Source organism: Trichomycterus rosablanca, chromosome 19, assembly GCF_030014385.1.
Source record: "Trichomycterus rosablanca isolate fTriRos1 chromosome 19, fTriRos1.hap1, whole genome shotgun sequence".
NCBI lineage: Eukaryota > Metazoa > Chordata > Actinopteri > Siluriformes > Trichomycteridae > Trichomycterus > Trichomycterus rosablanca.
The window spans coordinates 17,352,383-17,374,275 of record NC_086006.1 but is presented as its reverse complement, the minus strand read 5'-3'; the positions used below and the strand labels follow the sequence as shown (position 1 = coordinate 17,374,275).

General features: G+C 38.1%; 1 protein-coding gene across 1 annotated transcript; it reads right to left on the bottom strand.

Annotated features, from left to right (window-relative positions):
• Positions 1–5,754: 5,754 nt before the first annotated feature.
• Positions 5,755–21,398, bottom strand: gata5 (GATA binding protein 5). The gene is made up of 6 exons (XM_063015614.1): positions 20,849–21,398; positions 15,400–15,569; positions 11,296–11,424; positions 8,594–8,678; positions 8,010–8,137; positions 5,755–6,448 (listed from the first exon to the last, which is right to left on the bottom strand). Exons 1-6 carry the CDS (start codon positions 21,396–21,398, stop codon positions 6,329–6,331), a joined length of 1,182 nt encoding a protein of 393 aa, XP_062871684.1. The 3' UTR covers positions 5,755–6,328.
• Between the last annotated feature and the right edge of the window lie 495 nt (positions 21,399–21,893).

Genomic DNA, 21,893 nt, shown 5'->3' with positions numbered 1-21,893 from the left:
TACTAAATGCAAAAAAAAACATACCATAAAAACGTTGCATCGTCTCCCTTTGCTGTTTGTTTAATCACATTTTGTATATATTCTGTTTATCTTTATTTTTAGATTGTTTTGCTGTGCATTTCATTATCTTATCATGTTTTAAGCTGCTCCTAATAAAAAAAGCTTTATTGCTACGCTTATTACTGCAGCCAGAATAAAGAACATCATAGTAGAATTTAACTACAGTTGTATTAATCTGTATAAGGTCTACAGAGAGGCATACTAAGCATTTCTAGCACATTTCTTCTGTATAAAGACTTCTTTAAAGATAATTGTTTATTGAAAGCACTTAATAATCATGACCCCTTTAGATCAGATGCGACTTAATGCTCGACTCGGACTCGCAAAAATATGACTCGTAAACCCCAATGTCAGCATGTCTGAACATTAGTTACGTGTGACAATTTTATATATACATATATATTGCCAAAAGTAAACCCTCATCCATCCAAATCATTAAATTCAGGTATTCCAATCACTCCGTGGCCACAGGTGTATAAAACCAAGCACCTAGTCATGCAGACTGCTTCTACTAACATTAGTGAAAGAATGGGTCGCTCTCAGGAGCTCCATGAATTCCAGCGTGGTACTGTGATAGGATGCCACCTGTGCAACAAGTACAGTCGTGGAATTTCCTCGCTACTAAATATTCCACAGTCGACTGTCAGTGGTATTATAACAAAGTGGAAGCGATTGGGAACGACAGCCACGTAAAATGACAGAGCGGGGTCAGCGGATGCTGAGGCGCATAGTGCGCAGAGGTCACCAACTTTCTGCAGAGTCAATCGCTACAGACCTCCAAACTTCATGTGGCCTTCAGATTAGCTCAAGAACAGTGTGTAGAGAGCTTCATGGAACGGGTTTCCATGGCCGAGCAGCTGCATCCAAGTCTTACATCACTAAGTGCAATGCAAAGTGTCTGATGCAGTGGTGTAAAGCACGCCACACTGGACTCTAGAGCTTTGGAGACGTGTTCTCTGGAGTGACGAATCGCACTTCTCCATCTGCCAACTGGACGGGTCTGGGTTTTGGCGGTTGCCAGGAGAACGGTACTTGTCTGACTGCATTGTGCCAAGTGTAAAGTTTGGTGGAAGGGGGATTATGGTGTGGGGAGGTTTTTCAGGAGTTGGGCTCGGCCCCTTAGTTCCAGTGAAAGGAACTCTTAATGCTTCAGCATACCAAGAGATTTTGGACAATTTTATGCTCTTAACTTTGTGGGAACAGTTTGGGGATGGCCCCTGCCTGTTCCAACAAGACTACGCACCAGTGCACAAAGCAAGGTCCATAAAGACATGGATGAGCGAGTTTGGTGTGGAAGAACTTGACTGGCCTCACTGGCCTGACCTCAACCCGATAGAACACCTTTGGGATGAATTAGAGCGGAGACTGCGAGCCAGGCCTTCTCATCCAACATCAGTGTCTGACCTCACAAATGCGCTTCTGGAAGAATGGTCAAAAATTCCCATAAACACACTTCTAATCCTTGTGGAAAGCCTTCTCAGAAGAGTTGAAGCTGTTATAGCTGCAAAGGGTGGGCCGACATCATATTAAACCATATAGATTAAGAATGGGACGTCACTCAAGTTCAAATGCGTGTGAAGGCAGACGAGCGAATACTTTTGGCAATATAGTGTATATATTTCCAATATATGTTTTGTGTATATTATATTGACTTGGACTCTAGACTAAAGACTCGTGACTTGACTCGGACTCGTATTTTGTGACTTGTGAACATCTCTGTTTTAAGTGTGAACCTTGGGTTAAGAACAGAAAGGCAGAAAGGTTATACATGAAACACTTCAACAAACAAAATCCTTAATTCACAGTATAACAGAACTACTGCTGTTGATGAACCGACACTCACATTAGCTTGCTAGATGATGTCTAAGCCTCTGCTGTTTTCCATATTAGTTTCTATGTTCTGTGTGTCATTGCTAAGGCAACAGAAACCATGACAGCAGTAGATAAGAGGGGCTAATATGGCCAACAGCAATAAAGGCGGCGTGTGCAGCCTGTGTGTCGCCACAAACGAGCTCGTGCCAGTCTAAGTTGAACCCTCAGCACCATAAAGCCATGCTGGAAGCTGACCTTTGATCACTCACAATAGAGAGAGGTGGGGGAGAATAGACTGAGCTTTAGTTAGTACAACCCAAGAGTGTAGTACAGTGTTCCTTACGTTTACTTTGACATTTATTTGATTGCAGACAGGATGAACCTGAGATATTTCATGTTTTGTCTGCTCAACTGCATTTCATTTGTTAATAAACATCCATTTATGCAATTCAGGCCTGCAACACATTCCAAAAAAAGTTGGGACGAGGACAATTTCGAGCTAGTAATGAGATGAAAAAACGAAATAATGATGTGATTCCAAACAGGTGATGTCAACAGGTGATTGTAATCATGATTTGGTACAAAAGCAGCATCCTGGAAAGGCTGAGTCTTTGATGAGCCAAGATGGCCAGAGGATCTACCTCAAAGAAAGATTGGAAGGGATTTGCATAATTCTTCCTCTACAGTGGTTATCATTAAACCATTCAAGGAATCAGAAGGTATGTTATAATTTCAGTGCGTAAAAGCCAAGAGACCAAGCTTAAGCTGAACGCCTGTGATCTTTGATCCCTCAGACAGCACTGCATCAAAAACCGCCACTCAACAATAGCTGATAGAACCACATGGGTGAGGGATTACTTTTACAAACCTTTGTCAAGCACTACAATACAGAGTTACATGCACAAATGCCACTTAAAACTTTACTGTGCAAAAAAGAAGCCTTATGTTAACCATGTCCAGAAGCGGTGTCGACTTCTCTGGGCTTGGAGGCATCTAGGATGGACCATCACACAGTGGAAACATGTATTGTGGTCAGATGAATCAGCATTCCAGGTCTTTTTTGGAAAAAGGACCAAAGACGAGAAGGAGCATCCAGATTGTTATCAGCAACAAGTCCAAAAGCCAAAGTCTGTCATGGTATGGGACCGTGTCAGTGCCCTTGGCAAAGGTCATTTACACTTCTGTGATGGCAGCATTAATACAAAAAAGTACATTGGGATCTTAGAGCAACATATGCTGCCTTCAAGACGTCATCTTTTCCAGGGACGTTCATGCATTTTTCAACAAGACAGTGCAAAACCACATGCTGCACACATTACAAAGGCTGCAGAAGAAGAGGGTACGGGTACTGGACTGGCCTGCCTGCAGTCCTGACCTGTCCCCAATAGAGAATGTGTGGAGAATTTTGAAACATAAAATGCGACCACGACGACCCCGTACTGTCGTACATCTTAAGACGTGTTTGAAAAGCGGAAACACTAAATCACTTGGTCTCCTCGGTGCCAAAACGTCTTTTAAGTGTGGTGAAAAGGAATGGCAACATTACAAAGTGGTAAATGCTTTACTGTCCCAACTTTTGGAATGTGTTGCAGGCATGAAATGCAGGAATGGATGATAATTAATAAATGAAATGAAGTTGAGCAGATAAAACATGAAATATCTCAGGTTCATCCTGTCTGCAATCAAATAAAAGTCAAAGTAGAAAAACAGATGGACTACAGTCAGTATTGTAGAACTACAAAGTGCGCCTATATGGTAAGTGAGCTGATAAAATGAACAGTGAGTGTAGAAACAAGGAGGTGGTTTTAATGTTATGGCTGATCAGTGTATGGTCTTTTTAATATTTAGCTATCTATCTAATATCTTCTCAGCCCTGCAGTGACACTGACATGGTGGTGGTGTGTTAGTGTGTGTTGTGCTGGTATGAGTGAATAAGACTGTTGGAGTTTTTAAACACCTCACCGTCACTGCTGGAGTGAGAATAGTCCACCAACCAAAAAAAAAAAAACAGCCAACAAACAAACTGGGATATGCGAAGAAAGAATTTCATATATATATATATATATATATATACAGTGTATCACAAAAGTGAGTACACCCCTCACATTTCTGCAAATATTTCATTATATCTTTTCATGGGACAACACTATAGACATGAAACTTGGATATAACTTAGAGTAGTCAGTGTACAGCTTATATAGCAGTGTAGATTTACTGTCTTCTGAAAATAACTCAACACACAGCCATTAATGTCTAAATAGCTGGCAACATAAGTGAGTACACCCCACAGTGAACATGTCCAAATTGTGCCCAAATGTGTCGTTGTCCCTCCCTGGTGTCATGTGTCAAGGTCCCAGGTGTAAATGGGGAGCAGGGCTGTTAAATTTGGTGTTTTGGGTACAATTCTCTCATACTGGCCACTGGATATTCAACATGGCACCTCATGGCAAAGAACTCTCTGAGGATGTGAGAAATAGAATTGTTGCTCTCCACAAAGATGGCCTGGGCTATAAGAAGATTGCTAACACCCTGAAACTGAGCTACAGCATGGTGGCCAAGGTCATACAGCGGTTTTCCAGGACAGGTTCCACTCGGAACAGGCTTCGCCAGGGTCGACCAAAGAAGTTGAGTCCACGTGTTCGGCGTCATATCCAGAGGTTGGCTTTAAAAAATAGACACATGAGTGCTGCCAGCATTGCTGCAGAGGTTGAAGACGTGGGAGGTCAGCCTGTCAGTGCTCAGACCATACGCCGCACACTGCATCAACTCAGTCTGCATGGTCGTCATCCCAGAAGGAAGCTGACGCACAAGAAAGCCCGCAAACAGTTTGCTGAAGACAAGCAGTCCAAGAACATGGATTACTGGAATGCCCTGTGGTCTGACGAGACCAAGAGAAACTTGTTTGGCTCAGATGGTGTCCATCATGTGTGGCGGCGCCCTGGTGAGAAGTACCAAGACAACTGTATCTTGCCTACAGTCAAGCATGGTGGTGGTAGCATCATGGTCTTGGGCTGCATGAGTGTTGCTGGCACTGGGGAGCTGCAGTTCATTGAGGGAAACATGAATTTCAACATGTACTGTGACATTCTGAAACAGAGCATGATCCCCTCCCTTCGAAAACTGGGCCTCATGGCAGTTTTCCAACAGGATAACGACCCCAAACACAACCTCCAAGATGACAACTGCCTTGCTGAGGAAGCTGAAGGTAAAGGTGATGGACTAAACCCAATTGAGCACCTGTGGCGCATCCTCAAGTGGAAGGTGGAGGAGTTCAAGGTGTCTAACATCCACCAGCTCCGTGATGTCATCATGGAGGAGTGGAAGAGGATTCCAGTAGCAACCTGTGCAGCTCTGGTGAATTCCATGCCCAGGAGGGTTAAGGCAGTGCTGGATAATAATGGTGGTCACACAAAATATTGACACTTTGGGCACAATTTGGACATGTTCACTGTGGGGTGTACTCACTTATGTTGCCAGCCATTTAGACATGAATGGCTGTGTGTTGAGTTATTTTCAGAAGACAGTAAATCTACACTGCTATACAAGTTGTACACTGACTACTCTAAGTTATATCCAAGTTTCATGTCTATAGTGTTGTCCCATGAAAAGATATAATGAAATATTTACAGAAATGTGAGGGGTGTACTCACTTTTGTGATACACTGTATATACTGTATATATATATATGACAAATAAAAATATTCTATTAAAAATCATGGACAAAGACATGAGCGTTTATCTGATATCAAGTTTTATATTTAATAAACAGTGTTATAATTCCATTATATATCAACAACATACAGAAAAAAAATAAAAATAAGGCTTATATATTTCAATAGAGCAAAAAAAATCTTAAAATAATTAAAATATTAATGCCCCCTTTTTTAAAAGTTTCCAAAAAGTAAGTAATTGCACTTCAGATTATTGGAAATTGGAGCTGAACTGGAGCATTAACAGCATTATAGATCAGTAGAAGCAATGAGGAAACTTTAAAAGCCTCTTCTAGAGAAAGTGTGTGTTCAAATGTCATTATGACCAAAATATATTTTCCCTCTTGGGGGAAAAAATAGAAGAAAATGATTGGCTCACTGGGCGTGTCAGGTTTTCCTATCTCAACATAAATAATGTATCTTACAAGTTAATCATTAATCTTTTTTAAAGTGTGTGCATTCGTTTGGTCGTTCTTTTGGTTGTAGGTTCAAAAAGAAACACTTATTGAGTCGTTCTTGTTGCTCGTCTCACTGAAACACTGTAAATGGGAACAACTATGACCTCAGACAGACAGAATAGCACTGCATACACTTTGTACAAACACGTCATCGTTTCGGATATTCAAATCAACTGGCATCCCTCAACTGGAGTCCCTTTGTTGCATGTTATAGGTAGTTGTTGTCAAAAAGAAAAAGTCCTTTTCCTAAATTGCACTGGAGTTATTTTTTTAGTAGTCCCGGGGTCATCATGCTTGAGACATGGCACACCAGGAATTTTGTGGGGCAATGGATGTCGGAGTGAATGCATAGTCCTCGTATTTGATGTCCACATGGCCTGAGTTGGTGCTGCTTAACTGTGTTGAAGGCTTTAAAAATAGAGACAGAAAATTTTAATATATATTTAACATGACAAACAAATTTATATTTCTATTGTCACGTGCCCAGATTTATGAATTGGTTAAGTTGATTCATCACTATTAACTAAAGGTAAATATTCTATTAAAAAAGGCTACTTCTATATTCAAAGCAACATGCAACTGAGACCAAATGCACTGTAAACAATTAGCAACTTTTTAATCAGTAGTCTAATAGTTTAACCATTACGAACATTTGATAGGTTTATTACAAAGGTTTTTAATCATAAATTATAGAACGTCAGAAATGTTATTATTAAATGCTCATGTAAATAACATACTGTAATATCCAGATAACTGTTATGAAATTGTCACCTGTCAGCCATATAACATTAAAACGTCCTCCTTGTTTCTACACTCACTGTCAATTTTATTAGCTCCACATACCATATAGAAGCACTTTGTAGTTCTACAATTACTGACTGTAGTCCATCTATTTTTCTGCATGCTTTGTTAGCCTCCTTTCACCCTGTTCTTTAATGGTCAGGACCCCCACAGGACCAGTACAGAGTAGGTATTATTTAGGTGGTGGATCATTCTCAGCACTGTAGTGACACTGACAAGGTGGTGGTGTGTTAGTGTATGTTGTGCTGGTATGGGTGGATCTCACTGTCACTGCTGGACTGAGAATAGTCCACCAACAAAAAATATCCAGCCAACGGCGCCCCGTGGACAGCGTCCTGTGACCACTGATGAAGGTCTTGAAGATGACCAACTCAAACAGCAGCAATGGATGAGCGATCGTCTCTGACTTTACATCTACAAGGTGGACCAACTAGGTAGGCGTGTCTAATAGAGTGGACAGTGAGTGGACACGGTATTTAAAAACTCCAGCAGCGCTGCTGTGTCTGATCCACTCATACAGCACAACACACACTAACACACCACCACCATGTCAGTGTCACTGCAGAGCTGAGAATGATCCACCACCTAAATAATACCTGCTCTGTGGTGATCATGACCATTGAAGAACAGGATAAAAGCAGGTTAAAAAGCATGCAGAGAAACAGATGGACTACAGTCAGTAATTGTAGAGCTAGTGCTCCCATATGGTAAGTGGAAACAAGGAGGTGGTTTTAATGTTATGTCTGATCAGTGTATATAGATAGTATAAACCATTATAAGCTACTTCTTTTCTACTTATATAGTACTATAATAATACCACATTACGGCAAAGCAATTCTACAAGTCTACAGACCATGGTGGCCCAGCGACGCATCCGATTAGCTGGTCACGACCTACGACTACCTCTTGTCGGTCTAGTAGGTCATAGACGACGTGGAAGACCAGTGAAGACCTGGAGATCTACTGTAGATCTAAAGCGCCTGAATATCACAGCAGTGGACCGAGAACGATGGAAAACTTTTATCGCCCAATGTGCCTAGTCGCACGAATGGACTCAAACACAATACGATAGTACCCTATTAACATATCCCATATAAATTGGCAAGATTATATATTTATTCATTGTAATTAGTTAGGATCATTTGTATTAATCAGTATAAAAAGGTACCTGTGTGACAGAGACAACAGTTTGACCAGCGTATGGGGACGCTGCGACGTTTGGCTCACTCTTAATCGTTGAAGCGCTCTCTGAAATTGGGTGGGAGGTAGGAGAGGTAGTGCCTGACACAGAAGAACCTAAACAAGCACCAAACAATATGAAAAAGAACAAAACATTAGCCTCTTTATGTGTATTAGATCATTATCAGACATTCACATTCTTTCTATAGATATTGCTTGTCTCTTGTACCACAAATCCATTAAAACCAGAAGAAATAGTGCAACTGGACTCTCACTTTCTCTCTCACTCCCCTTTTCTTCTCCCATTCTTTCAAACACCCCATATTTCTCTCCTCACATTTTCCACTCACCCCCTCTCTCTCTCTCTTTCTATTACAATAACTCATCTTAACTTTCTAAACTTTAAAGATGAACAGCCAGCTCATCTTTCTCACTGCTTTTATAAACGACATGGTGATTAATGTGGCACATACTAATTTCTAGTGCTTCAATACAAATCTTATTTATTTCCAAGTCTTGATCTAGGTCTAGTCTAGATTTGCATTTATATTGTATCATATGAAAGAAGTTTACCTGAGGACCCTTTTGTTTTGGGCATTTTGGGTTTGCGTTTTCTTGTCTGTATGCTTTCTTTCTTCATAGCTAGTGGTCTGGGTACCTGTGGGACAACAAGAACATTGGTAAAACCTTCAAAATGTAGATTTTGCTATACAGTGTTACCCTTTGTCGAAAAATGTGTACCCTTAAACTCAACGTTTCCCTTAAACTCAACTGCAGTTTTTTATTTATTTACTTCTTTAATTTCAAATTAACAACGAACAGTCACTTTGTTCAGCGCTCGGCTTGAGCGGTCCGCTAAAACATCATCAAAGCGTGAATATGAGACGAATCTGCATTTGTGTGGAATAACTGTAAGATTCACTCTAAAAGCTCCACATGTATCTGTGTTTAGCTAGATTTTCCTCACTGTTTAAACTTGTGTTACAGCTCGGGGTTTTGAGAAATTGCAAAAATAAGCTTTTTTTCAGTGTTTTTATATTAAATTTGTGTTATTTTCAGTGTATAAGTGTCAAAACAACCCCATTATTAAGCATAAGCCTAAAATATATGCAAATCCACAGGACCATGGAACACATTAACAAGTTTCCCATACATCCTTATGGGAAGAAATACCTTGAAAATCAATGTCTTTTAAACTCTAGCCAATCCCAGGACCAATTGACGTTGGATCAATGTGTCATGAGTGTATCAATGAGGAAAGATTTACAAAAACTTAATGAATATAGACATTATGAATCATTTGACCTGTACTGTGCGTGATCCCGTTGACCTAACAGATCCTATCAGATCAGATTTGTGTAAAATCTGTCAAGTGTTACCAGCCACCATTAGGTTTGTGGTATATACTGATCCTACAATGCTCATAAGTTGTTCATTTAAGTTACTTTGTAAACACATGAGGGACATTTTGGAATTGCAGGTTGGCCACACAGACACAGTACAACGTTCTAAACTTTACACAGACAGCAACCCAAAGTGGATATTAAACCAATTTAATTAGCTGGATGGCGCCAAGAGTACATGCTTTGCCACCATTAAGCCCAGTTGATGCATCATAACCGGTTACAACTGGTTCCTCATCTCAGTCTGCCTCATGCTTTGTAATACCATGAGAAAAATATGAACCACCAACATACTCTGTATACTGCTGGTTCTACAAGTCTACAGACCATGGCGGCCCAGCGACGCATTAGATTATCTGGTCACGTCCTACGACTACCTCTAAGCAGACCAGCATTTACTGCAATACAATGGACACCGCCAGATGGTCATAGAAGACCTGGAGATCTACATTTAAAGAAGATCTAAGGCGCCTGAATATCACATGGGAGGAAATCCGGCTCACCGCAGTGGACCGAGAATGATGGAAAATGTTGGTTTTGGTGGTTTAATGTCCACCTTGGGTTACTGTCTTTGTAAAGCCTCATGCTTTGTAATACCATGATAAAAATATGACCCACCAACATTTAACATAGCATTTTAGCACTAGTGGTAAGCTTTGTATACTGCTGGCTTGGAGGGAACAGTAACATTTTAACATCTTTTAACATCAATTAATGTATTTTAAGTAATTAACATAAGGTGTTTATAAGCATGACAAAAAAGCACTAATCCTACTACTGGGTCCTATCCCACGAGATATTATAAGCAATTATAAGCAATTATAAGCAATCAGCAGTCAGAAATCAAATAGCCTGTATTTCTAATTATTTTAAATGAAAGCAAGCATGCTAACTTATAGGTTCTAGACACAAAGACTAACTGTAACTGACCCTCGGACATGTCTGGATTAATTATTCATTGAGACATATGACTCATTTAAATACAATTCACTCTTGCTTTTCTTTGTGTTCACAATGACGTTATCAATCCCTGATGGCTAAATTGTTTTCAGTATCTATTGATGCATGCTCAATAATCCAGGTACACAAATCCACAAAGTTGAATCAGTTCATCTGGAATTTCACCACCAGCTCAGACTGAAGAAGTCACTTGGATGAGTGATGAAATGTATCTCTACAACAGACTTGTGTCCAGATGAACTGATTCAACTTTGTGGATCTTCAGTATCTACTTTACTTCATCACTGAATGTCATTTGATCTAATATGGTGCCACAAATTAATAGTAATTTTAAACCAGGCTGTCTTTTATGTTTCAAATCTTAGTGACCCATTTAAAATAATGCCTTAACTAATTGCTTTTTACTGCCTATCCTACTAAAAAGTTGTTTGGTGTTCACCCTATCATCCGAGACACGCAAGTTTAAGCTCTGATGGTGCCACCTGGGGACTACTGGCAAATTAGCTCTGATATGTATCTTCAAAATGTTTATAGACAATGGCACTTCTTAACACTTTTCAACAGATAGCTGGTTAATACGATGTAAAAATGTGGTGGCGGCTTTATGTATCTAGCCTTTAATCTCTTGGACTGGTAGCTGCCATGTGATAAGGCAGACTCAATGTGTGGGAATCTGCAGTGTTTAAATCCATCAATCACATGACAGAAGCTTCAACATTCCAGATGCATGTATGAGGTGATAAATGTTTAAGCGGTTTAATTGGAATCAATTCTTGGTGTTTGCCATGTGGTTTCCGGTAGTAATTGGTTTATGTTTATTCTGCTCACTCATAATATTGGTATTTCTGACAAAACTTAATAGCAGCAATAGATTTTGGCATTAAAATATAGGCCAGAAATACTTTTACTGACCCCGTGAAGCTTCATGTAGAGGCCACAGGCATTGCACACAGGCTCCCCCTCCGCATTCCTCCTCCACAGTGTGGTTGTACTGGTGTGACAGTTAGTGCAACACAGGCCTGCTCGCCGGGACGTGGTCTGCTGTAGATAGATACAAAAGGGGTCTTTATGAAATGCATAACAGCAACAGGAACTAAAGAGGAAACTGCTATATACTGTATTCTGTGCCACACAACATATGAACTCCTAAAAAACAAATAGTTAGGCATGAAGGAGGCATAACAGCCTTCTCCAGGTAACACCACAGTAACATTGGTGTCCGACAATGTTATCAGCAAAATGCAATTTCCACACCCCTACAAAGTATGCATATACACAGATCAGCCATAACATTAAAACCACCTCCTGGTTTCTACACTCACTGTCCATTTTATTAGCTCCACTTACCATATAGAAGCACTTTGTAGTTCTACAATTACTGACTGTAGTCCATCTGTTTCTCTACATACCTTTTTAGCCTGCTTCCACCCTGTTCTTCAACGGTCAGGATCCCCACAGGACCACTACAGAGCAGGTATTATTTGGGTGGTGGATTATTCTCAGCACTGCAGTGACACTGACATGGTGGTGGTGTGTTAGTGTGTGTAAGGGCAGTGATAGCTCAGTGGTTAAGGTACTGGATTAGTAAACAGAAGGTTGCCGGTTCAAGCCCCGCACCCACCAAGTTGCCACTGTTGGGTCCCTGAGCAAGGCCCTTAACCCTCAATTGCTCATCGTGTTCAGCTCATTGTGTAAGTCGCTTTGGATAAAAGCGTCCGCTAAATGCTGAAAATTTAAATGTAAATGTGTTGTGCTGGTATGAGTGGATCAGACACAGCAGCGCTGCTGGAGTTTTTAAATACCGTGTCCACTCACTGTCCACTCTATTAGATGCTCCTACCTAGTTGGTCCACCTTGTAGATGTAAAGCCAGAGACGATCGCTCATCTATTGCTGCTGTTTAAGTTGGTCATCTTCTAGACCTTTATCATTGGTCACAGGACGCTGCCCACGGGGCGCTGTTGGCTGTTGACCATGTCAGTGTCAGTGCAGTGCTGAGAATGATCCACCATCTAAATAATACCTGCTCTGTGGTGGTCCTGTGGGAGTCGTGACCATTGAAGAACAGCATGAAAGGGGCTAACAAAGCATGCAGAGAAACAGATGGACTACAGTCAGTAAATGTAGAACTACAAAGTGCTTCTATATGGTAAGTGGAGCTGATAAAATGGACAGTGAGTGTAGAAACAAGGAGGTGGTCATAATGTTATTGTGCCAGGTAAACAACTAACTGTTAGCTTTTGTTTCAATACACAAATTACATTTAGGTGCTGGACAAAAACAAAACACAAATGCTCATGTCTGCCTAATTTTGTTACAATCATAAAGGAGTAGTATGTTAAACTATGCATATTCTAGGTTGGAAGATTTTCTAGCTGAGGCATAGTTTTGAGTCTAAAAACAGCCAGACTCAAGGACAAGGTCACCAAACGGCAAATAAAAACAGAGTAGTGGAAAGGGTGTGCTAATTTGCAGCAGCTGCAGAAAGAGAGATATCGACAGAGAGAGAGGGAGACTCCTGGGAAACAAGACAGCAGTGAAGGTCTTTTTTTTTTTTTTACCTCTGTGACCTCCTAAAATTGGCCCTGTGATCAGCACTTTTTCATTTCTCCTATTACTCCTATTATGCATTCTTACTGTCTGTTTTGTTCTTCAGAAATGATGGACTATGCTGATTTTATGTATTGTATTATAAACTATTGATGTATTTTGATCAGGGTTGCAGTGGGTCTGAGTGCAAGGGAGAGTACGATAGGAAATCAGTTTATTGCAGGAGAGCTCCCACTCACCTATCCACCCGATTACTAAAAACTAGGGTTACTTTAGAGAAACTGAACATAAAAAGACTATAAGCAAGTTCCTAGGCCCTTATTCACTCCACCTGCTGCAACACTGTTCTGCCCACTCAGAAATTTTTGCTTGATATTTAAACTAGAATATCAATTATATCAATTATAATTAGGGCTGCCGGAGTCTAAAACTCTCTGTAAAACTGATATTTTACTCAACTCGCATTTTAAATTTTTAACTACATTTTCTGTTGTTTTACCCCGAGGTCCTTCTGATGGAAACCTGTTTACCCTCCCAAGGTTAAGGAATGAAGTCGAGACTGATGTGCCAACAATGCTGCTCCTGCCAGATGTGACGGGTCCTGGCATGCTAGTTATAACTGTTAGTTCATTTTAATTCGGTGTTTGTATGATTTGTGTAATCCTATTTATTTAAAGTATCCTCCAGACCACCCAAGAAGGATGGGCCCTGCTGAGTCTGGTTCCTCTCAAAGTTTCTTCCTGTAATTTAAAGGGAGTTTTTTACTTGCTACTGTCGCCCTTGGCTTGCTCAACAGGGGTTTTTGTATCTGTTGGTCCTGGATTTTGTAAAGTTGCTTTGAGACAATGTCTATTGTAAAAAGCGCTATATAAATAGATTTGACTTAACTTGACTAAACTGTGGCTGTTAGAACCCTAACAAACATCCAGTGTTGTGTTATGTTTAAAAATATTTAGATATAAAATTAATATTTAGTTCAATAGTATCAATAAACATATCAAGGCTATAAAACATACAGTGTATCACAAAAGTGAGTACACCCCTCACATTTCTGCAAATATTTCATTATATCTTTTCATGGGACAACACTATAGACATGAAACTTGGATATAACTTAGAGTAGTCAGTGTACAGCTTGTATAGCAGTGTAGATTTACTGTCTTCTGAAAATAACTCAACACACAGCCATTAATGTCTAAATAGCTGGCAACATAAGTGAGTACACCCCACAGTGAACATGTCCAAATTGTGCCCAAATGTGTCGTTGTCCCTCCCTGGTGTCATGTGTCAAGGTCCCAGGTGTAAATGGGGAGCAGGGCTGTTAAATTTGGTGTTTTGGGTACAATTCTCTCATACTGGCCACTGGATATTCAACATGGCACCTCATGGCAAAGAACTCTCCGAGGATGTGAGAAATAGAATTGTTGCTCTCCACAAAGATGGCCTGGGCTATAAGAAGATTGCTAACACCCTGAAACTGAGCTACAGCATGGTGGCCAAGGTCATACAGCGGTTTTCCAGGACAGGTTCCACTCGGAACAGGCTTCGCCAGGGTCGACCAAAGAAGTTGAGTCCATGTGTTCGGCGTCATATCCAGAGGTTGGCTTTAAAAAATAGACACATGAGTGCTGCCAGCATTGCTGCAGAGGTTGAAGACGTGGGAGGTCAGCCTGTCAGTGCTCAGACCATACGCCGCACACTGCATCAACTCGGTCTGCATGGTCGTCATCCCAGAAGGAAGCTGACGCACAAGAAAGCCCGCAAACAGTTTGCTGAAGACAAGCAGTCCAAGAACATGGATTACGGGAATGCCCTGTGGTCTGACGAGACCAAGATAAACTTGTTTAATATATATATAATAAAATATTTGCAGAAATGTGAGGGGTGTACTCACTTTTGTGATACACTGTATATAATGAATCAGCCATCAACAAATAATCTAGCAGGTGTTAATCTAGCCCACTACTTCTGGTATCCTCATCTAAATACAAAGATGACTGGTTATGTCTATAGGGGTTGTAGCCGAGGCCTTCTGAGGCCCAGTAAAACCTACTGATGGATTGGAATACTGTCTGGAGTGTTTTACTGCATTGCGCACAGTGATTCTGGGAAAGCCAGACCCACTGTGATCCTAACCAGTCTGAAATATTAAATAAAATTAAAAAATAATGTGGCTTAGGTGTCAGTTAAATATATTAAAGTTAAAGTTCCTATGAATGCAAATATCACAATATTGCATTGTGTTCACATTCCTCCTGTTAGTCACTTTACAGTTATGTAACCAAGACACAAACGTTAAGAACTCCCATGCTAAATCACCAGCTTCATGGATTCTACAACTAACAAACTGTTCCAATATTTTGTTTCACCTTGTTACCATTATGGGTCTTTTTTTTATATCTATATAAGTATTACTAATTATTGGGACCAACGTTGTAAGTACAATGGTTAAGTGTTCAGCACGCACCAGTCGTTTCTGAGGTTTGATGAGAGGTCGGTTGATGCCGTTCATCTTGTGGTAAAGTCCACAGGCGTTACACAGGTAGTGCCCGGTACCATCGCGCCTCCACAGCGGAGTGGAGATCGAACCGCAGTTCACGCACTCTCGGCCCTCCATCGACACCTCCTCGAACCCGTCTGCACATGAATACAAAGAAAAGACATAGAAAAAATATGTAAACAACACAGATATTTAACATGTTTGAGTTGGCACTATTGTAATACATTTTGTATTAGACAGAGGGAACAAAATTATAGATGTGTCCATTACGGTACAAAAAATTAATACTGTGGTTTTCTCAGGGCAGAACTGTTGCATTCATTTAAAGTAATGATCTTATGTTGGATTAGAAGCAAAAGCATAGTAAAGCAAAGCATTTTTATTTAGATAACAATGCACTAGTAATCGTTTTGAAGCAATACTTGTAATCGTTTTGAAGCAATACTTAGTAATCGTTTTGAAGCAATACTTGTAATCGTTTTGAGGCAATACTTAGTAATCGTTTTGAAGCAATACTTAGTAATCGTTTTGAAGCAATACATAGTAATCGTTTGAAAGGAATAGTTAGTAATCGTTTTGAAGCAATACTTGTAATCGATTTGAAGCAATACTTAGTAATCGTTTTGAAGCAATACTTGTAATCGTTTTGAGGCAATACTTAGTAATCGTTTTGAAGCAATACTTAGTAATCGTTTTGAAGCAATACATAGTAATCGTTTGAAAGGAATAGTTAGTAATCGTTTTGAAGTAATACTCGTAATCGTTTTGAAGCAATACATAGTAATCGTTTTGAAGCAATACTTAGTAATCGTTTTGAAGCAATACTTAGTAATCGTTTTGAAGCAATACTTAGTAATCGTTTTAAAGGAATAGTTAGTAATCGTATTAAAGGAATAGTTAGTAATCGTTTTGAAGCAATACTTAGTAATCGTTTTGAAGCAATACTTAGTAATCGTTTTAAAGGAATAGTTAGTAATCGTTTTGAAGCAATACATAGTAATCGTTTTGAAGCAATACTTAGTAATCGTTTGAAAGCAATACACAGTAATCGTTTTGAAGCAATACTTAGTAATCGTTTTAAAGGAATAGTTAGTAATCGTTTTGAAGCAATACATAGTAATCGTTTTGAAGCAATAGTTAGTAATCGTTTTGAAGCAATACCTAGTAATCGTTTTGAAGCAATACATAGTAATCGTTTTGAAGCAATAGTTAGTAATCGTTTTGAAACAATACATAGTAATCGTTTTGAAGCAATACATAGTAATCGTTTTGAAGCAATAGTTAGTAATCGTTTTGAAGCAATACATAGTAATCGTTTTGAAGCAATACATAGTAATCGTTTTGAAGCAATAGTTAGTAATCGTTTTGAAGCAATACATAGTAATCGTTTTGAAACAATACTTAGTAATCGTTTTGAAGCAATAGTTAGTAATCGTTTTGAAGCAATACATAGTAATCGTTTTGAAGCAATACTTGTAATTGTTTTGAAGCAATAGTTAGTGATCGTTTTGAAGCAATACTTGTAATCGTTTTGAAGCAATACTTGTAATCGTTTTGAAGCAATACATAGTAATCGTTTTGAAGACCTTGGTGAAATTATTAAAGTTAAAATTAAAGTTAATCTGTAATTTGATTTTGTTAACTAGCTCATTGTACCGATACACACTTGTCAAGGTTTTAAATCCTGTACTTAAATCCTGATGTTTGACAGTGTAAAGTAAAGACACCAGTTTCATTTCCCCCCCCAACAGTACTGCAAAAGTGTTTTCATTATAAACCAAGTATTTCAAGTATTTTCTCCCTTTTTGTGGAGCTTCATATTTCATCACATAATAAAAAAAAATATATTCATTCATATATTCCTAATGTTAGAAATGATAAAAAAAAACAACTGATAATAAATCAAATCAAAAGTCTGTACAATTGTGTATATTTGAGTGGTCTATACAAATACAGTCTGTAATATATTTAGGGTAACGAACACATCTTTTAGTTAAAAACCTTATCAAATATACTGTATTTAATAGGACAAAAGAAAACTAAGTATGTTTATCGTTAATAAAGAGGTGCAGGTCAAAAATAGATTCTTCATTTTATTAAATTAATGATGACAAAAAAATTTATTACCGGCACTAATAGCTAGTAAAATAAAACTGTTATAAAAATACTGGCAATATATAGTGTAGAATTATTTAGAAATGACTATTTGCTTTCAAATTAACCACTAGTTAAAATATGTGTAATTTTTGCCATGTGCATTTCGTTATTTTATGTTATTTGTTGAATGATTCTCTAGAAGCAAAATCACACATTTAGTGCAAACCACTCATTATGCGTAAATAGCTTGATTTATTTAAAATTGTTAATAAACATTTTGTAAATAATCATTATTTCGTCGTGTTATTAAATTTAAACATTCTGGTATATCTCAGGTAAGTACAACATTTTAAAGATGCACTGAAGATGGAAACAACTGCCAAATATTCAAACGTCTTCTGCAGATGTTTGCCTCTAAAGAAATTAAGGAAATCTAAATTATTTGTGATTTGTCTTAAATAATTGGATAAAATAATCACATAATCACAATTAGTGATTTATTTTAAACCTATACGTTAATTAAAAAACACTACAGTTGCACATTGTGATTTTTACATGCAACGATTGTGGTTAATTGATGGTAAATAGCTGGGCTATAGTGGTTTGCCCTGTTATGTGATTAATGTGCCTCTTTGGCCTGGCGCGGGTGCAATAAAAGGGGCACACGGGGCAATGAGACAGCACGCGGAATGTATCAATATGGGGGACACGGGGGTCAGTGTCAGTGTGTGTGTGTGTGTGTGTGTGTGTGTGTGTGTGTGTGTGTGTGTTAGGGCGTCTGACAGGCTCGGGTTGAACAGCTATGGGGTTCTTATCAGTGTTAAAGATCCAGGAGTCCCCAATCGATCAGACCACATGACACACGACGCCCTCCTGCATTTAATGGCTGGAATTCCACATTTCAAATAATGAGATTGATGCATTTTATCAATAATAATAATAATAATAATAATTGTCAGAAAGTCATTAAAAGAATTCCCACATTTATTCTAATTTACCCCTAATAAATTTTCTAAGTATTTAATAATAATAATAATAATAATAATTAGTCACAAAGTCATTAAAAGAATTCCCACATTTATTCTAATTTGCCCCTAATAAATCTCCAAAATATTTAATAATAATAATAATAATAAAAATGGTCAGAAAGTCATTAAAAGAATTCCCACATTTATTCTAATCGCCCCTAATAAATCTCCAAAGTATTTATTATTAATAATAATAATAATAATAAGTCAGAAAGTCATTTAAAGAATTCCCACATTTATTCTAATTTGCCTTATTCCAAATCTCCAAAGTATTTAGTAAGAATAATAATAATAAGTCATTATCATAATCATTATCATCGACATTGTCATTAAAAAAGTCCCACATTTATTCTAATTTGCCTTATTCCAAATCTCCAAAGTATTTAGTAATAATAATAATAATAATAATAATAATAATAATAATACTGTAATTCTAGATACCCCGGTAGTATATAATAATATTTTTTTAAAGACATGGATGTAAATTTTATTAACAATTAAGGAATTATTTTTTGCTCCTTAAAGCCCCTGAATCAATGTATCAATGTATGGAGTAACTTTTTTGTTTAAAATTAGCATTTTAAAATGATTTAAATTGAACAAGTAAGAGGATTTTGTTTTATATTACATACTTTTAAACTTTAAAAAATGCAAAAATATTTAACAACATTTTTTTTTTTATTATAAGTATATTATAAATATTTTGAAAATTATTATAGGTTATTTATTTATTTTATTTTATTTTAACCTTTAAAAAAGGTTTTTGTTTGTCAAAAAAACATTGAGATATTTTCATATTAATAGTGTAAATCTCACAGTCCAGTCTTATGGGCAATCCTGTTGTTAACTAAAAACACGAGTGCTCGAGATTGTGAGTCTAACCAAATAAATCAAATAAACTAATAAAGTTGAACTGAAGTTTTAACAGTTTTCGTTGGAAATGTGTCTAACTAATATTGGCTGAATTTATAGGGCAGTATAGTTTATAGATCAATGCATAAACCAGTTGAGTTTAAGCAGATAAGCCCAGCAGTCTGTTATGACAAGTTGTGTATTAAATGAAATAATGTTTTATTAACGAGCAGGCCTATTGTTTCTGACTGCTATGTGTATCAGACCATGATTCGTTAATTGTCTGTTTTGGTAAGTCTGATCAAGGTGGCAATGAGTCTGCAATCTGAGCTCTTTCATCAATTCACACGCAAACGATATTAGCACTCGAATTAGCACCTGAAGTGTATTAGCAGAATATGTCTATTAAAAGATGTGTAGTGGGAAGATCACAGCTATTGGCCTTGATTGAACATCAGCAGACTGGCAAAATTAATTACATCGACAGCGAAAGAGCACCAATAGACTGGCACACATTGATTGGCATTGTTGAGACGAGTCAGGTAAGTCAATAATGTAAAGCACCCTTGATGTAATTTCGAAATGTAATGAAATGTAATGAAGAAAATGTAAATGTAAATGTAATTATTGGATCAAACGAGACTAGTCCCTTGCATTGAACTCATTTTGCATGCCTGATGCTTTGAAGTTTTGGGGATCACATCAGGCTACATCAGGTAATAACCAGGTAACTTTAAACAAGAAAGTGTGTTAAAACAAAGCTATTTCATTTCTTAAAATAAAAAAGCCACTTTAATGTTTTAATGTTTAGACTGCGAGTTTAAGTAAATGACACAAACAGCATTATATTTTAATCTATTAATTAAACAAATTACGTTGATATCGATAATTCAAATCAATGCATAAATAAAATTAAAAATGAATTTTTATATATATATAAAAATATAAAAATGAATTTATATATATAAAAAATAAACAAATTAATTTTATATGAACAAAAATTAGAACAGCCACAATTTAATCCAGTAACTTGTGTTTTTTCTACATATACACACCTACATTTTTACTAAAGAAGTTATAGTTCTGATTATTATGCTGTTACCTTTTAAACTTAACCCTGAATGTTTTATGTGAGAATAATGTGTATTTAAAACTTGCACATTGTTTGCTACAAAAAGTGCCAACGTTAAGTGAATCTAAATATTTATATCATGGTTTTTTTTTTTTACTTTAAAAAGGGAAGCTGATTGCCTTGTATAATGATGGGGGGGTCTCATGAATGATGAACTTTTTCCTTTCCTTTATTTGTAATACAGTTGGGGGGTTTAATATACCTGATACACGTTGCATATAGACCCCAGTGGTGTACTAAAGCAAATAAAAGGTATTATTAAACTAAATGAAATAAGATATAATATAAACAAAAAAAAAACACACACCTAGACCCAGCCTTCTTCCAGTCAGAGTTCCCTGGAGTCCCTGTAGTCCGATCATGCCACTATCAAAGTGCCCAGTTGCCCAAGATCCGCTCATGTCTGGACTCATGTATGCAGTATACGGGCTGGAGTAAGATGCGCCCATTGAGCGAACAAACGCACCTCCGTACTGATCAGGACCTCGACCACCCCCGCTCAGTGCCAGCGGACTCTGGAAGGATGCAGAATCTCGGGTGCCAACCCCAGCACCGCTCGCAGGAGGACTGTGTGTATAGGAAAAAGCGGTGGAGTTTGCGTGAGCATGCGGGCTTCCAGCACCGAAAGACGAGCCGTCAGCAGCTGACTGCGGGGGCCACGCGTGATGGTGACCGGCGAGCGTGTGGGTCTGATGCGTGGGCTCGCACGGCTGCAGGTAGGGTAGCGTCTGCAACACGGCCGCGGGCACGCGCGTGCTGGGCACGTACATGGGCGAGCTGGCAGGGGCATGGACATAGTTCCCGGAGTCGTGCCCGTACGGGGAATGATTAGAGGGTATCGCCAAGCTCGAGTACATACTTAATGATCCCTTGGAGAAATATTGGGGAATAAAATCTGGCAGTGAAGAGCGTCTTAAATCTCCACTTCAGCAGTCTCAGACTCCACTCCTGACAACAAAAAGAAACAAGGTTAATTGATTCTTTTTCTCCTGAAGTATACATGTCACAATCTGTCTTAATTAACATCTAAAAATCAAGGAGTCCAAATCTGGTCTGCAAATGCTCCCCAGACCTGACGGTGCGCAATAATCAGAGCCACATGGGAAGACTGCTGCACTTTTGCATTTCATAGTATTAGTTTCTAAGATGTGCACAACAAATAAAAAAAGAATAGTGCAGTCATCTAAATTAACGCTTTAATCAAACCATGTTAATCCAATTTGACAGAATCAAGAAATCAAGAAAAAAAATATAATAAACAAATAAACTAGATTACATATTGTACAAATATCAGGCATCTGTTATCAACTAGATTACATAGATAGAATATAATATTGTACGAATATTGTTTA

What these genes read in the sequence shown, in the direction of transcription:
- gata5 (XM_063015614.1), bottom strand. Translation starts at nt 21,398, where the DNA reads ATGTACTCGAGCTTGGCGATACCCTCTAATCATTCCCCGTACGGGCAC. An exon ending in TCAAACCTCAGAAACGACTG is followed by an intron (nt 11,425 to 15,399) that starts GTGCGTGCTGAA and finishes ATCTATCTACAG; the next exon opens with CAGACCACGTCCCGGCGAGC. An exon ending in TCTACATGAAGCTTCACGGG is followed by an intron (nt 8,679 to 11,295) that starts GTCAGTAAAAGT and finishes GTTGTCCCACAG; the next exon opens with GTACCCAGACCACTAGCTAT.